At 40.5% G+C, this 17,468-nt stretch overlaps 1 protein-coding gene across 13 annotated transcripts in view; it reads left to right on the forward strand.

The window, feature by feature from the left end:
• The window catches only part of TANC1 (tetratricopeptide repeat, ankyrin repeat and coiled-coil containing 1), a 238,009-nt gene that overhangs the window by 60,093 nt on the left and 160,448 nt on the right, over nucleotides 1-17,468 (forward strand). For 12 of the 13 annotated variants that reach the window (XM_027055689.2, XM_053215116.1, XM_027055692.2 and 9 more), the window contains one exon: nucleotides 16,909-16,988. In XM_027055689.2, coding sequence (XP_026911490.1) covers nucleotides 16,928-16,988 — 61 coding nt within the window. In that variant the 5' untranslated portion in view covers nucleotides 16,909-16,927. Of the gene's footprint in view, nucleotides 1-4,943; nucleotides 5,096-16,908; nucleotides 16,989-17,468 lie in introns of all 13 variants that reach the window. The other variant, XM_053215117.1, reaches the window with a different exon arrangement.

The raw sequence follows: 17,468 nt of genomic DNA on the forward strand, positions 1-17,468 counted from the left end.
TTGATTACTACAACTTTGGGGGGGGGTTTGTTTTGTTTTTGTTTTGTTTTAAGATTTTAAGTAATCTCTACACCCAAGTGGGGGCTGTTAACAACCCTGAGATAAAGAGTTGCATGCTCTACCTGCTGAGCCAGCCAGTCCTTGAGCATGGAACGTCTTTCCATTTTTTTCGCCTTGTCTTCAGTTTTTTTCATCAGTATTTTATACTTTCCGGAGTATAGGTTTTTTCACCACTTTGGTTAGGTTTATTCCTAGGTATTGTATTGTTTTTTTTGAGCAATTGTATATGGGATTGATTCCTTACTCTTCTGCTTCATTTTTAATGTATAGAAATGCAACAGATTTCTGTACATTGACTTTGTATCCTGAGACTTTACTGAATTTGTTTATTGGTTCTAGCAGTTTTTTGATGGAGTCTTTTAGGTTTCGTATATACAATATCCTGTAATCTGCAAATAGTTAAAAGTTTTACTTCTTCCGTATTGATTTGGTTTCCTTTTACTTCTTTTTGTTGTCTGACTGTTGTGGCTAGGATTTCCACTACGATGTTAAATCGAAGTGGTGAGAGTGGACATCCTTGTTTTGTTTCTGACTTTAGGAGAAAAGCTCTGTTTTCCCCCCTTTAGGATGATGTTAGCTATGCTTTTTTTCATATATGGCCTTTATTATGTTGAGGTATGTTCCCTCTAAACCTACTTTGAGGGTTTTTAGCACAAATGGATGTTGTACTTGGTCAAATGCTTTTTCTACATCTGTTGAAATGATCACATGGTTCTTATCCTTTCTTTTGCTAATGTGGTGTATCATGTTGATTTGAGAATATTGAACCATCCTTGCAACCCAGGAGTAAATCCCACTTGATTGTGGTGAATGATTTTTTTTTTTTAAATGTACTATTGAATTCAGTTTGTTAGTATTTTATTGAGAATTTTTTCATTTATGTTCATCAGGGACACTGCCTATAGTTCTTTTTTGGTGGACTTTTTATCTGGTTTTGGTATCAGAATAATGCTGCCCTCATAGAATGAATTTGGAAGTGTTCCTTCCCTTTCTGTTTTTTTTAATGTAGTTTGAGAATAGGTATTAACTCTTCTTTAAATGTTCGGTGGAATTTGCCATGAAGTCATCTGGGAATTTTTTCAATTAAAAAATTAAATTTCTTTGCTGGTCATCAGTCTGTTCAAGTTTTTTTTTCTTCTTGTTTCAGTTTTGGTAGTTTGTATGTTTCTAGGAATTGATCTATTTCTTCTAGGTTATCCAACCTGTTGACATATAATTTTGAATAATATATTTATGATTATTGGTATTTCTGTGGTGTTGGCAGTTATTTCTCTTCTCTCATTTGTGATTTTATTGAGTACTTTATCTTTGTTTTCTTGGTGAGTCTGCCTAGAGGTTTTATTAGTTTTATTGAATTTTTTTTTTCCCCAAAGAACTAGCTCCCGGTTTCATTGACCTGTTGTATTGTCCTTTTTTAGTTTCTATATTGTTTATTTTGCTCTAATATTTATTAGTTGCTTCCTGTTGCAAGCTTTAGGTTTTGTTCTTCTTCTAGCTCCTTTATGTGTAAGGTTAGGTTATTTGAGACTTTTTTTTTTTTTAAATTCTTGAGGTAGGCCTGTATTGCTATAAACTTCCCTCCTAGAACTGCTTTTGCTGCATCCCAGGGATTTTGGACCATCTTAATTTTCATTTGTTTCCATGTACTTTTTAAATTTTATTTCCTGGTTGATCCATTTTTAGTAACGTATTGTTTAACCACCATGTATTTGTGGTCTTTCCAGGTTTTTTCTCGTGGTTGACTTCTAGTTTCATCGTATTGTGGTCAGAAAGTACTCATGGTATGATTTTGATCTTGAATTTGTTGAGGTTTATTTTGTGGGCTAGTAGGTGTTCTATTCTGGAGAATGGTCCATGTGCACTTGAAAATAATGTGTATTCTGCTGTTTTAGGATGAAATGTTCTGAATATACCTCTTAAGTCCATCTGGTCCAGTGTGTCATTCAAAGCCGTTGTTTCCTTGTTAATTTTCTGCTCAGATGATCTGTCCTGGATGTTATGGTCCCCTTCTATTATTGTATTTTGATCCATTAGTTCCTTTATGTTTGTTATTAACTGTTTAATGTATTTGGGTGCTCCCATTTGGGTAAATAAATATTAATAGTCATTACATCTTCTTGTTAGATTGTCTCCTTTATTATTATATAGTGTTATTCTTTGTCTTTAAATACAGTCTTTGCTTTAAAGTCCATTTTGTCCCATATATGTATTGCTACTCCAGTTCTCTTTTGATATCCATTTGCATGATACATATTTCTCCGTCTCCTCACTTTCAATCTGCAGGTGCCTGTTGGTTTGAAATGAATCTCTTGTGGAGCCTTGGAGCTTTTATCTTTGTTTTTAAATAACAGCATGTGAAAATGTAGATTCTTCTGAATCTCTGGTCATGCTGTTTGACTCATTCACATGCTGGTCATAATGTAGGCAGAAAAAGCCCTTTCAAGTAAAGACTTTGTGGATAAGGATAGCATACATAGATCTAGTTATTCAAGCTTAGCTGTGTTAGAACAGGTGAGGGTACAAAAACCAGAGAGAGTACGTATGTAAGTAGAGGCAGGTGAATTATTGATTGATTGATTGATTTACATTTATTTATTTTTGAGAGACAGAGTGAGACAGAGCACAAGCAGGGAAGGGGCAGAGAGAAGGAGACACAGAATCTGAAGCAGTCTTCAGGCTCCCAGCAAGTGTTCAGCACAGAGCCTGATGTAAGGCTCGAACCCACAAACCAGGAGATCATGACCTGAGCTGAAGTCGGTCACCTAACCGACTGAGCCACCCAGGCACCCTGAGGCAGGTGAATTAAACAGAGTGTATTGACATTTTAGTTAAATTGATCTTGGGAGGATGGATTTGAACATGGGTTGTGGTATACTAAAGCAAACTCCAAATCAAGGAGAGGAGGTTCTATACTTTGTATCCTTGTAGGTCTCTCCTTTTGCCCTGTCCTGAGAAGGAAATACTTTTTGTTTTCCATCATCCTTCTCCCTTTTGCATCAAATTTTGATAACAAAAGTTTTTCTAAGGAGAGTGTCCCCTTTAATAAATACATAAAACCAATTTGTCATTGTAGAATTTAAAAAATGCTTAATATTTCAAAGTCTCTCTCTCTCTCTCTTTTTTTTTTTTTTTTTTTTTAACAGAGTTGCCCTGTAACTTTGGAGGCAATGCTGTATTTTGTAGGGTTGTTTTAACTAGAATATAACAGAGGTAACCTAAAGCATAGTGGGTCCTCCGTGAATAGTAGCTCCTGTTGTACCCACTTAGTTATCAGAAGCCTACAGTTTCAGATTTAAAAAGGCTTTTGCTGGTCCATGAAGAAAAAATTTGGGAAGGATTGATGTGAGATGGGAAGGGAGTCAGGAGAGTCTAAGGCAGTGGTTCCCAGGCGTTGGACCTTGAGGAGCAGAGTCTTCACAAGCTCAGACTTACTAGAAATAAAATGTCTCAGCTTCAAACCAGACCTAAAAAATCAGTGCCAGTGGGACTCCACAATTTGCCTTATTAGCAAGCCCTAGAGGCCATTTTGATGCACTTTAGCTGACCTGAAGTTAGAAAAATTAGGCTGCAGGCTCCCCAAGTAGTCCAGTGTGGGGGGGATATAGTGAAGACCTCCCCAGAATTGTGGGAGTGGAGAGGGGCTGGAACTGGTGAGACTTAGTAATTTGATTGGCTATTGATCAGACCAGGAAGGAGGCCATGAGGATGTAGGGGACTTGAGTCTGGTAGACTAAGCGGGGGTGGTGCTATCAACAGGAACCTGGAGCCCAGCCTGGTGAGTGGGTGTTGGAGGTCAGGGGAAGAGAAAGGTGAGTTTAGTTTGGGACACTTGGAGTTTGTGTTGCCAGGGTTGATGTCAGCAAGTTGGAAATAGAGTACTGGAACCGCAGCACAGGTAAAACAATGGGGAAACCATATTTGTGAGCTGCCTGAGTGAAGGCAGCTGTTGAAGTGGGTATTCAGATAATTTTTCCGAGGAAAATGGTGCACAGAAAAGAGCTGAGATTGATGGGTTTGGAATTGGATGTTTGCGATAATAGCATTCAGTTTCTCCTTCGGCAGTATAAGTAGAAATATTGAGGAATACATTATGATAATAGTTTTAAATGAAACCAGATTATCACAAACACGTTGGAGTGTTTCATAATGCTATCTTTAGAGGCCCCATTCTGTGCAATAGAGGCTGATCTTGGACATCATTTAATCTGGGGATCTAAGGTTTAGGGTGCCAAAGGCAAGGTTCTTGTGGAGTCCATATTCAGAGCGAAGGTGGCCTGGGGCAGGCCGCTGAGTTTCTCTGTCTCAGCCTCATTATGTGTCAAAGAGAACAAGGAGAGTTCTACCTTCTTGCTGTGAGGACGAAACAGGACCCCTCACTGTGGAAAAACTTAACCGTGCCTGCTGAAGGGTGCTTTTGTGTCTCCACTTGGGCTGTGATTTTTATGATGTTTTGTTGGATTTGTGGAGTAAAGGTCTTATGTTTGTAACAAAATTTACAGTATTGGTTTAAGTACTGAGATAATTTTAAAAAGTCGTAAGTCTGAATCAGAGATGAATGGCTTTGTGGTTTTCAGTGAATTATCAATACATTGAAATATGTGTTTTATTAGGTTTGTGAGAAGGCAGAAGGGAGTCGGCTTGGGAAGTTTGCATAAAAACAAGGACCAGATAGTTAAAAAGCTATATCCAGCTTTGTTGTAGACTCACATATTTTTCTGTACGAGAAAGATGTTTCCCTGAGACCACGGAAAGTTAGTACATCTGTGCAACATCTTCATTATATCTAGAACAATTTCACATCCACTGTTTCTAATTCAGAGTCATTCAAGAAACATGTGTTCCTGTTTTTCACTGGGTTCTAATTGGGATGTTTTTCCTTAAAGGGACCACACACTTCTATTTAGGAAATAACTTTGTCAACTGTGCTGCAACTACAAGGAACCTTCTCAGTTTGGGGACTGTAGAATCTGAAACTCACCCTCCCACCCCACCTCCCCCAGCTTCAAAGAAAAGGGATCTATCTGTGTATATATAGGTATGTGCATGTGTGACTTCACAATAGTGATTTTGTTCCTTAGGTCTCAGATATGCTTCATACTGTTGGTATGTGTTAAGAGAAGTGGCGACAGAATCCACGATCAAAGGTTTCACTGCAGAGTTACTAAGGACTTTAATTGAACCTTTCACTGCATTTTAGAGGGAAAACAATCTGATGTTCATATGTAGCATGTCACATAACTTCACGTGTAAAGCTTGAACTTCATAGGTTTGATCAAACTTCTGTGGGACTCCTAAAAATAATAACAGTTGTGATCTCTATGCATAGGGAATTACTCTGTAATTCACAATTTAGCCAAAATGTTTGCTGTTGGGTCGGGTTTGAATGCTACCAGTTTAGCCCAGCGCTACCCTCCTGGTTCTTCTACAGCTACACAAGGCTTGCATCTTCCTGGGAAATTTGGCTGCTGCCAGAGCTGAAACTGTGAGCCAGACTTAGGTAATTTTATTAGTCTAGAAAAAGTATTACGCTCCTGCAGCTGTTGTTGTAGGTCCTAGCCATGAAAACAAAAACCGTCTCAGTTACCCAGGATCCATGAGAAACTGGCAATAGCCCAATGTTAAGTCCATGTATTTTGGACTCTGAATTATATTTATCTTCATATGGGTATCCCCTGATTTAGGGCACACAGCTGGGGAATGGCCTGACTGTATGAGGCAGTGTGCGTGGGAGAGGCCAAGCCTTGGGTATCACCCTTAACTAGGAAGCCTGATCCAGTTAATTGGAAGACTATACTTGTTGGACCTTAAACACTTTTAAAAAGGATAAGGAGAGCATCCAAGAAAACAACACCATGATAAAATACACTTGTCCCATATATCCAACGTGGCTTTCCTGTTTTTGTACATTGTCTCACGGTGTAAATCCCCACAGGTCTTTTTCTCCTGCAATGCCAGGCTGGTTATTGTGGGTGGGTTAGTAATTTGGTGGTGATGGACTTTCTTGTTAAGTAGAACTTTTATAGATTACTATGAACACTAATCATGGGACTTGGCATTTAATTGCTAGGAGTGGTGCATACGTGAAATAACCCATCTTGCTAATGTGTGCCAGTCAGTAAATTGCTGTTTAATTTTCTGAATTTCAGTGGTTCTGTTAGTGGGATAAAACTGAGCTACTGTTTGTCTGGAAGCTCCTGGGCTATTAGCAGACCACTTAGCAAGTCTGAGTAATTGTCCTGTTGAGTCTGACTCTGATTCTTTGAGTCAGGGTTCCTAATCCTGAGATCATTGGATGCACTTCAGGGGTTCTGTGAATGTGGATGGATGGAGAAAAAAATTTACATCTTTATTTTCACAACCTTTAACCAGAATGTGGCTTTTCCTTAAGTCATGAAAACATGGAGCATACAGTAGCACCTGTGGCTTTGGCAAGTAGAAATCAGATTTTGGTATCACATTGTGGGAAATAGTTTAAACCATCGTTTATGCCCATCATTGCTTAGAAATCTACAGTAGCTGTTAGCCCTGCTGCTGTGTCTTGTTATGTATGTGTTAAGCACACATCACTATTATCACATCTTTGCTTCTTAAATAGTTTTATATGTGCATTTCAGCGTAACTGATTTTCTTTGTAAGCGTATTTTCTTCATCAGAATCATTCAGAAACATTCTCATGAGAGGATCTAGATTGCTGAAGCAGTCCGTGTCCTTTAAAAGGTCATAAGCTTCTGCCTTGGATGGCATCCTTGTGTCTTTCTCATCTTGCTTTGAGACTAGATTAGTTAACTTAAAAAAAAAAAAAAGTCAACATATTCGGCTTTTGCTTCCTAGTTGTCTTTGAGTTTTATCATCTGGAACTCTGACTTCCCCCCATTTTGGGACTCTTGGGGTGAATGATAAAATAAGACCATCCCCTATTTCCAGGTGACCTTTCTTAGGGCCCACTGTAGCAGTCCCCCTTAAGACGGCTTACTACAACGAGTGTTTATGGCCAACAATGGTTTCCCTTACAAATTTCAGAAAAGAATACACAGTGCTCCGTGTGTTGATATTTGCTGTAGCTATGGAAAAGATGATGTTGTGTGACTTGTATTAGTTTCAGTGAGTTCTCCATTGCATTATTGTGGCAGGCATACCCTAGTTTATTTTAGAACTTTCTATCCAAAGTTAAAACCTTATTATGTCTATTTGGAGTGTGTAAAACTGCCCAGAGAAATGCTGGGCACCAGGCCATTCCTTGCCCCATCTCCTATTAACAGGTTTTATGAAATTCATTCAGTGAGAAATGGGGTGGGATTTTTGAGATCCTTTTGAATACACCGTTCCTAACTTCTGGATGTTAGGAATAGGGGAAGCATTGCGCATGTGACATGGAGGTCTCTATCCCAAATACTCTCCCCCATTGGCAATATGGCCCATCTTCCAGTATTGTTCTTTTGTGAGCTCAGGAATTGAAGAACTTGCTTATTCTAGCATGTATTTTGTAGCATGACACCTCCAGGTCACAAATATTGACAACACTGGTGGTTGAAATAACTCCTGGATGCCTAGCAGAACTTGAGCAAGTGGACAGTAGGTGTCTCTCAATAGAGCCAGACTCTTTTTCAGTATAGGTTTGAGACCTGGGATGCTGCTCTGTGGATGGAGGTGTGTGTGTGTGTGTGTGTGTGTGTGTGTGTGTGTGTGTGACCAACGATGATTTTTTTTTCCTCCTATTTGGCAGTTTTTTTCTGTCTGTCCATCTCATCAGGCCCCTGGGAGCTAGTCTGTCTCATTTTTTAATTAAAAAAGTAGGCATAGGAGGGACTATATAGTTAGGCTCTAGAGCAGGACAATCTGGATGCACACCCTGGTTCTGCTCCCTTGAGCTGTGTGACCCCAAGCAAATCACTAGCTTCTCTCTGCCTTTGTAGAATCGGGATCTTAATAGTACCTTCTGTGAATGGTGGTGGTAAGGATTAAATAACAATATATGTAGGCTAAGTGCTTAGAGCAAGGCCTGGTATGTAGTTAGTGTTAAATAAGTGTTGCTGGGTGCACATTAGAATCACCTAGGGGAGTTTAAAAAAAAATGACACTGGGTGTTGGGAACTCCCATGCTAATGAAATTAGGAGCTGGTGGAGGGGAGGTTATAACCTTGTTTGGAGCATCCTAGCACATCACTGACAGGAGTGGAGGAGGGATTTTGATGTCTTCTGTAGGGCTTTAAGTGAAGGATCCATCTGTCAGCTACATAAGCAAGAGATCTTTGTGTAATGAATAGCTGCCTTTCACGGCATCTTTGAAGTTGTCTGACCTTTTTCACTTTGAGGCCAGATGCAGTGCAATTTAAAAAATTTAATTTCTTTAGATTTATAATACCAGACTTCATTCAGCTGGCATTGATTGATTACCTTTTAGCAGTTTTTGAAAAATGGACTTTCTGACATGTCTTCAAGGTCTCTTCTCCTTTCCTATAAAGGCTTATCACCCATGCCATAGACTCCAATGAGGGGCTCTTTTTTCATCTGCAGTGATGGTTTAGCAGTGATGGTTTACCAGCTACTATGATTACAGTGGTCTTATGAACCAGAAATAAAATTTTCCCTGTGAAATTATAGCACCCGTAGGTGGAAGAGGCCTGATTGTCCAGTCAAGCCAGAAAGGGAGCAGTATTCCTGTTAGATACAGGAGTCCATAAAAGGGGAAATAACTAGCCCAAAGTTATTTTGTTTACAGAATGCCTTCTATCCTTATTAAGGGAGTTGTAGTTGCTATACATCAAGAAGGTAGTCAGTGTAAGCTGGGAGCTCATAGATCTGTTAAATGACACAAGTGGAAAACTTCCCAGAAAGGAGAAGGGAAAAGAGAAGAAAATGTAATCAGTGTGGTTGTTATAGAGCTAACTGCCATTGTGAGGAACAGGGCTTGGGTCTCCAGTTGCTGTAAACCTTACAGGGGAGCATCCTGTGACCCTCGTTACATCCTCTAAGAGTTGTGTGAGAGAGGATGGAAGGAAGCATGTTCAAAGACTGTGGTTCATATTCAAACCCTGGGTGGTCCTCCATGGGCTTTTGACCTCATGGCCAGTGGGGCTCACGCTTGATGTTGGCCTTCTCCCAGCTCTCCTTGGCTGGACCCATAACAACTACACTTTCACCCTTATGCAAAAGCCATCTTGTCTTTGAAGCTTGTATTATGCATTCTCCTGGTCACCTCCCTGTCCCCCTCCTCCCCTCCCCCCAGTTCATTGAGGACTTTGGAGTCAGCCAGTCAGTGCCTGAGCTTTCAAGTTCTAGTTCCACCTTTACACATTGTGTAACTTTGAGAAAGTTGTTAATCTCTCTAAGCCTTTCTGCTTCTTTTGGTTATAAAAAAAAAAATCAGTAAGCTATCTCACAGGATTTTTTTTTTTTTGAGGATAAAAAGAGATTATATATGTATGTAAAACTCTTCACTTTACCTGATATATAGTAAAACTTAGTAAATACTAGCTATTCGGGTGATGGTTGATATCCCAAATGCTGCCTCCATTACTGTAATAAGCATCTGAATGGCCCTTCCATACACCAGGAATCAAGTTCTGTGATTTCTTTGCTTCCAGCAACCTGGGCTTGAAGACATTCCACTTTACCAAACAATGCTGTTGGCCATCATGTGACCTTTATCATTGTCTGGAATTGTTCCACATCCGAAATTTAAAAGTTTATTCTGAAGGACTGGACTTTTTTTCAACTTCCTCATTCACTTAGTGTGACTGTTTTGTTCTTTGATCTCCTTGAGACACAGTCCCTGTTTTCTCTGGCTATCAGACCTCTCGGGGCCTCCCTCCCTCCCTGTCTAGCCTTCATTCCATGGTGTACCACTCTCAGCACATCACAAGAGCACCCTTCTGAGTCTTGGAGCTCCTGTGCTGGACATTCATACGCTGGCTCATTCCTCTCCTCCTCTGGGTGGTCCGTAGGGCTGAGCATAAGGATACAGTTGCACACTCTGATCCGGTGCCATGGCTTGCTCTGCAGCCTAGATTGGGCAGTCAGAGCTGTTCAGCTGTCCTTTTAATCTTGTGCTTACCTTCCTCTCTTCTGCAAGGGCTGTTTTCAACCTTCACTGCTCCTTTCATACCTTATTTTTACTTTATAGAGAAAATGGAGGCATGAACTCCTAGCTTCCTGCCCATGTTTGTTAATATCATTTTCTTCCCTTTCCATCATATTATGTTTGACTTCGCATCCTTTGCTTGGTACAAATACTTAGGAGTGTATAAAATGAAAAACTCCAAGCATAGGGCTGATTCCTTAATTGGAAAATCAGGTTGTAACCCTGTCTCTCTTTGCTGCCAGCTGGCCCAGGAGAGTCAGGACAATTTCCTCTAATCCTCAGAGCCTTGCATTTTATTAAAAAAAGTTTTTTGTTAATGTTTACTGATCTTTGAGAGAGTGTGAGCGGGGTAGGGGCAGAGAGAAGGAGACAGAGAATCCCAAGCAGGCTCAGCACTGTTGGCACAGAGCCGGATACGGGGCCTGAACCCACGAACTGTGAGCTCATGACCTGAACCAAAATCAGATGCTCAACCAACCGAGCCACACAGGCGCCCCGGGACTTGCATTCTAAATGACACTATTACGTTTATTTAAATTTATTAAAGGATGGCAGTCTATTTTGAGATACAACCCTTCCCTTGGAGAATTATAGATGGAATAAAATTCTGTTCCTCCCCAACGTATCCAGTGGTACTGGAGTGACCATACAAATTCTATGCTGATGTGGGGAGTGGGGCAGGGTTTGACCATCAGACCTAGAGGAGGAAGCAGGTGGGTAAGAAGGCCTCAGGAGTAGGAGGGGCTTTGAGGTAGCTTCTGAAGTGGGCTCCGGGGAAATGCCTATGCCTTCTCAAATAGATCTACATATCTATGAATGTCTGGCTGGTGGTGGTGGTAGCAATATGGTGGTTACTTTGTCTTCTAGTTAGGAGCTCTAGTTAGGAGCATTGCTATTGGAGTAGGGAGGTATATGCTTGGTTAGGGAGCTTCCAACCCGAAGACAGCTTCTGGGTGAGCAGGGCTTTCTGTAAGGTTGGTGCTCAATCTTGTACAACAGCCATTGGCCTGGGAGGCATAAAGATTATTGCCAGAAGTGCTGCCCTTGGTTATCTTCCCATCTGAGTTTTTCCTGGTTGGAGGAGAATGTATTGATTTCAGGGTTTGATTTTTCTGTCATTGTACTTATTCCTTCTGTATGCATATTTGAAATACCAAAATAAAACCTCCCTGAGACCTTCTGAAGGCCTGATAAAAGAACAGATCCTGCTGTGGAAATGTATAACTTTGACCATAAACTTGGAAACCAGTGGTTAGTACTGGAAAAAATCTTAAATTATTAGTCCACACCCCTTGCCATTGATTTTTGAGTTCCCTTCCATGACAACCTGTTGTTCATTCATTTAAAAAATGTACCTAGTGTTGATTATGTATAAGGTACATTACAAGGTGCTGAGAGGGATTTGTAGAATTAACATTTTTCAGCATGATTTTGTGTCATAACCATATATCAGTACAAAGTGGGATGTGGAATTAAAGATAACCCAAAAAAAATTTTTTTAGTGTTTCTTTATTTTTGAGAGAGAGCGAGAGCATGAGCAGGGGAGGGGCAGAGAGAGAGGGAGGCACAGAATCCGAAGCAGGCTCCAGGCTCTGAGCTGTCAGCACAGAGCCTGACATGGGGCTTGAATGTATCATGACCTGAGCTGAAGTCAGATACTTAACTGATTGAGCCACCCAGGCAACCCTAAAGATAACTTTTTATGGCTATGGCCTGAGGAAGGCTTTATGGAAGAGGTAGACAAGTTGGGCTGAACAAATCTCTTCACAAAATAAAAAAGCTCCTGCAGTCAGAAGGAAGTAGCTTAGTCTTGTTTTGCTTCTAAAATGAAAATTTCTTTTTGCCAACTAGTTCACAAAATGAGAACTTCTTTAAACAGACTTGCATACAGTAATTGTCTAGTAATTTGAAATACCAGCTTGGGAGAGTCAGGTTTTTTTAATTTCTTAATTTTGTAAAAGATTTTATTATTTTTCAGGAATCTTTACACCTAATGTGTAGCTTGAACTCATGACCCTGAGATCATAAGCCACATGATCTACTGACTGAGCCAGCCAGGTGCTCTAGGAGAGTCAGGTTTTTTGTTTTTTTGTTTTTGTTTGTTTGTTTGTTTTTTAAGAAACTTTTCCCCAAACAACGTGTATACCTTCCTACAGAATATGTAAAATATGGGTTGAAAGTGATTTCAATCAAATTGATAGTTTCCACTTAATTTGTGCATCAGAATTTAAACATTTGAGTTGAGACTTCATGCCCATAGATCTTTTAAATTCACATTCTGTGGGACTGTAAATTTACTATGCATTTAATAACTCATACTCAAATCAGAAGTCTTTTTGCTTATGACCAGCCTAACTAAAGAAAAGAACAGCAGAATTAGAGGTACAGTTTGTAGAGTGGTTTTGAATAAAGAAGAGTGAATGATTGGGCCTGTGTGTCTTGGGAAATAAATTATAGCCCAGTGTCTCCCCCACCTTTTCTGGCTGACGCATCTGAATCCTGGAGAAGTTCAGTGACTTGTTCCTAGTTACAATGTGTGGGCCACAGCTGGGATTAGGTCTCTTGATTCTTAGGCGGCTTCTACTATAAGAGAGGGAAAAAAAGCTGGGGTTAGGGGGCACGGGGCACCAGGAGCCAGAGCAGGGAGAGAGACCTACTGGAATTTCAAGTATTCATCAGGGGTTGTTTTTTCCCCAGCTTCGTGGGAGCTCTAAAAGAATGTTGAGATGTGGCTCTTGCTTTCAGGAAGCTTCTATAATGTAATTTTCCATGAATTTCCGGCCAAGGGCCAGTGCCCCAGCTAGCAGGCCCCTTTGTTTCCTTTTGTGGTCCCTATGCTGCGTTGTTTTCTTAATTTGCCCTGTTCTATATATTATTTATCTTGAAGGGTGCTTCAGACCTCCCACTGCCACCACACATTTCCTTTCTTTTAATAAACACTGAGGATTGCTAATGCAAAGAAAGTTCCACAGGTAGTCATACCAGAGGACATGGCTATTATTTTGATAAGTCAGACCTTAGGAGGGTGGAAAAACATTTTCAAACCCTTAAAGGTGAGGATATTTTTGATGTCTCTCCCTTTTCTGGGGAAAAAAAAAATCCTTAATTATGTACAACTTAGTTTTCAGTGTTTCACTTGTAAATATTGCTATTTTGGTTTGCTTAATTTTGGCAAAAGGGAGCCACCTTCAGAAACAGCGTTGCTTTGAGGTCAGATGTATGGTTTGATGGGAGATGCTCCTTCTAGTGGAGTGCATACAAACTCAGGATAACTGGATAATAAGATTTTGTTACCAGGAGATTTTAAGGTTAATTCACGTGTTGACTTGAAGGGGTATTAGGAAATGTAGCATTCCTTCCCTACTGTCTCATTGCCTGATGCCACATGAATTTAACTGCGTTTTCTGTTTCTGTGTTTCTTGTGAATGAAAATCTATAGGAATGTTCCTTGTAACTTACAAACTTACACTAATTGCTTGATTTGGAGGAAGTCGCTCATCTGTGTTCATTGCAGCCTAGTTAAATCTGTCAACAAATACGGAGAACAGAGTGGGTACGAAGCCTGTGTTCTGGCTTCTGTTTGTATTAAAGAATTAACATAGTCCCTGCCCTCAGCTCACAGATTCCACTTGGAATTGTGTAAACAGGCAGTATGGCACTCCAGAAGAGGAGAATTTTAACGCTATGTTACTCTGTGATTTCAGACAAGGTGGTCATGGTTACGATGCTGCCATTGTGACTGCAAACCAGAACAGATTTGGTCTTGCATTTAAATCCTCCCTGTTTTACTTAGGGTGATCTTTGTTATAATTTGCATATCATTGTAATTACTGTGTAGAATGCTAACACATAACATGGAGATGTTGTGCCTATCCCCAAAGACTTTGTGTTAAAGGAGAAATCCAAAAAGTGAAAGTAAGCTTGGTAGTTTATTTAACTTCTGGGCATTTTAAAAGGAAGAACCTATGGTATTTGGGAAACTTAGATGTTGAATGATAGTAGGAAAATAAGGAAATCTAGGTCACTTCAGGTCGTTGGTTGTCTAGGGTTAACATTATTTATTCACATTTTATTTTCTTTTAAATGAAAATTATAGCAACTTTCCCCCATTAGAGAATTTCAGAGCCTGATCTAGGGGCTAGTCTTTTCTCTCTTCCTCGAAAGTATATAATTTAAAGAAATAGAAGCTGAAGTTACTTTTGTACTCAGGTACACTCAGTTAAAGTTTCTCCAGGTCATAGTTCAAATAAGTCTTGGAAAAAAAATTTAAGCTTTTCCCCTTGACTTGCTATTTATGGAGGAAAGCAGGAACTGGAAAGAAAAATTACAGTGGCTATCTGATAGCCTCTTTCACTTAACTCAAGACCACTGATGTGGAAGATGTGACTATCCTGAAAATAGCTGAGCTCCCCAAAGTAGGCATCCAGGGAGTCTGGGATGAGATGCCCAAGCCTGTGTCTCCTAGTCTTCGCCCTGTGGGACATGTCTTTCCCATGGCAAAGCAGATATGCTGTGGGTTGGAGATGACCAGGGTGATTAATCAGGGGCAGCCTCACTGCCATGGTGGGGCCTGAGCCAGTCTGTGGTCCAGGGAAGTACAGGGCTCTGGGAGAGCTCACTAAAGGACCATAGCCAAGCTCTGTTGGCACAACTCCATCAATAATTTTCTTTTATTTTTGAAGTATGTTGTTTTTGTTAAATGACAAACCTTGAAGGTTGATTGATTTGGAAAAGAAAAAAATCTAAGCTTAGCAGGCATCTATTATTGAATTTTGTCCACCATTTTTTACACAACATATTTCAGTGTTTCTTTTAAGCATGATCATAGAAATTGGTGTTGCCACAATTTGGTGGTCTTCCCAGGTTCAGTGCTTGCCTTTCAGGTGAAACCCAAATCTTTGCTGAAGTAGCATTTTAATTTTTTTAAGTTTTTAAATTTATTTTGAGAGAGAAAGAACATGGGTGTGCCTGAGTGGGGCCGAGGGGCAGAGAGAGAATCCATAGCAGGCTCCATGCTGTCAGCACAGAGCTTGATGCAGGGCATGAACCTACAAACTGTGAGATCATGACCTGAGCCAAAACCAAGAGTCGGACACTCAACTGACTGAGCCACCCGGGTGCCCCTCACTGAAGCAGACTTTTTAAAAAAAATTAGGCTGTAAGCCTTTTGTGTGTGGAGACTTGTTTTGTAAAGTGATTTAACTCCATTAAACTTTAGCTTTCTCCAAATTCTGCTTAAAATACTGTCTTCCTGGTATCTCTAGGGTGGGTTGGTTTGTTGTTGATTTTTGTTTGTTGGTTTGATTGCTCTTGCCCTTTCACTTTCTGAGAGGAGAGGCAGTGTTGGAAGGAGAAGACCCTTGTTGGGGGCCTGCAGATTTGGATTCTGGCCCTGCTGTTAATTAGCTGTGTGACCCTGGGCAGTCAGCCTTCCAGGGTCTCTGTTTCTTCATCAGGGAAACAAAGGACTTGGAAAAATAAATACAGGCCTGGACCAAATGATAGAAGGTCACGCTGTGTGCTTATGTTGTGTGACTCTGTGAATGGCAGCACTTTGAGACTCTTGGCTCTCCGTGGTCCCCACAAAGGCTCTGTTTCACTCTGGGATTGAGCAGTTGTGCGGGGTGTTAGTTACATTGAGGCCATTTCAAGCATTCAAGCTCACTAGGCAGGTGGAGCCCTCTTCTCCCCAGCAGTTTCTCCCTCTTTCCCTTCCCTTCCCTTCCCTTCTCTCCTCTCTCCTCTCTCTCTCTCTCTCTCTCTCTCTCTCTCTCTCCTTTTTTCCAAGACCAACCTGCTTGCCTTCCACCTTCCTGTCCTTAGTGCGTTAACAACGGTGTGATGGGTAACACAACCTACTCGGATTCATGACCACTGGGAGTTGTCCAGCCATCTCCTCTGAGTTCCTGGAGGGAAGAGAGCTACTGGAGACTCAGCGATGAAATAATGGCCCTTTGTATGTCTTTTGCTATAGGGATGGTTTTAGGTTTCATCTTAGGCCTGGGCCATTGTGGTGTTTTTACATGCTCAGTACAACCCTGTTTAAAAATGCAGCTTATCGTTTAAAGGATTCAGCTGTAGCACCACAGACGGTTCTACTTTCTTCCCCACCCCCAACCCTCCCACCCCCTACCCCAAGTCCTAACTATATGTAGTAAAAACCCACTGTAATGTATGCTGTTTGATTGGGTCCCCTAACATCAGCTTTAAAATGTGTTTCCATTGTATTTATTTTATAAATGTTTATAAGGTTATGTTTTAATCTGATAAACTTACAAAACGTTTTCCTTACAAAACTGGTTATATAATCAGTAGCATCTGCAAAACGTGCCTTTAAACAAGTAGCTTTCTTCTTAACCATTATCTTGTTGATTCTCTGTTCTAATGTTTTCTTTTGATGAACTGGGGTTAGGAGACCTGAATTCCTGTGCCAAACATCTTACAGTAACATGCCCAGATTTAGCCTCGTAACCTTAATTAGATGTGGAATGCTGAGAATGCCCTGGTGTGAGTTTTTTTTTTTAAACTTTTATAACAAGACAGTGAACTTCTGATCACTTCATTACATGTTATAAAATACTCCTTGTGTCTTTAGCATTTAGTTTCCCATCTTAGTCTCTTCAGAGAAAAATAATGTAAAACTCAAGGTACCTTTATATTCTCCTAAGCAATGTGTTAGGGCACAGGTTATCTTTTGTGTCAGTATGCAAGTTATATTCCAACTCATAACCCTTAATTCCTCTTCCCTCCCCTCCTTTTCTCTTTAGAAGCAAAAGAGTGTTGAAAATGTTAAAGGCTGTGCTGAAAAAGAGCCGAGAGGGAGGAAAGGGGAGCAGGAAGGAGACAGGTACGTACAGGAATGAGCTGAACAAGCAGGTGGGTATGGGACATCAACACCTGCTCACTCTAGGCTGGACGGATGCCTTTGCATTGGGAATGGGTCCCAAGGAGTGCTCTGGGTGAGAATGCACATAATCCTGGAAGCCATGAGAAATTAAATACATTTCTGAGCTCTTTTATGGGAAGTGACTTTGAAAACTGAGTTTGGGTTATGAACCAAATCCTTTCCGCAGAATGCTTGGAAGGTTCATAATTTTAACAGAACATTCAGATCCAGAGGCAGTCAGAGTTAAGACATGGAGGGATAGCAGGTGTGTCCAGGAATTTGATTTCTAGAAAGCCCTTTCCCTTTTCCCACACACGATTTCATTTTATATGTTTGACCAACTGCTGGCTGACTGGTCCTCCTCTTTTGAGTATCAAATTTTCCGCCTAACAGGTGTAGCCTCACTCAGTGCCAGACTGCTAGTTTTCATTATGATGAGAG

This window comes from Acinonyx jubatus, chromosome C1 (assembly GCF_027475565.1).
Source record: "Acinonyx jubatus isolate Ajub_Pintada_27869175 chromosome C1, VMU_Ajub_asm_v1.0, whole genome shotgun sequence".
Taxonomy (NCBI): domain Eukaryota; kingdom Metazoa; phylum Chordata; class Mammalia; order Carnivora; family Felidae; genus Acinonyx; species Acinonyx jubatus.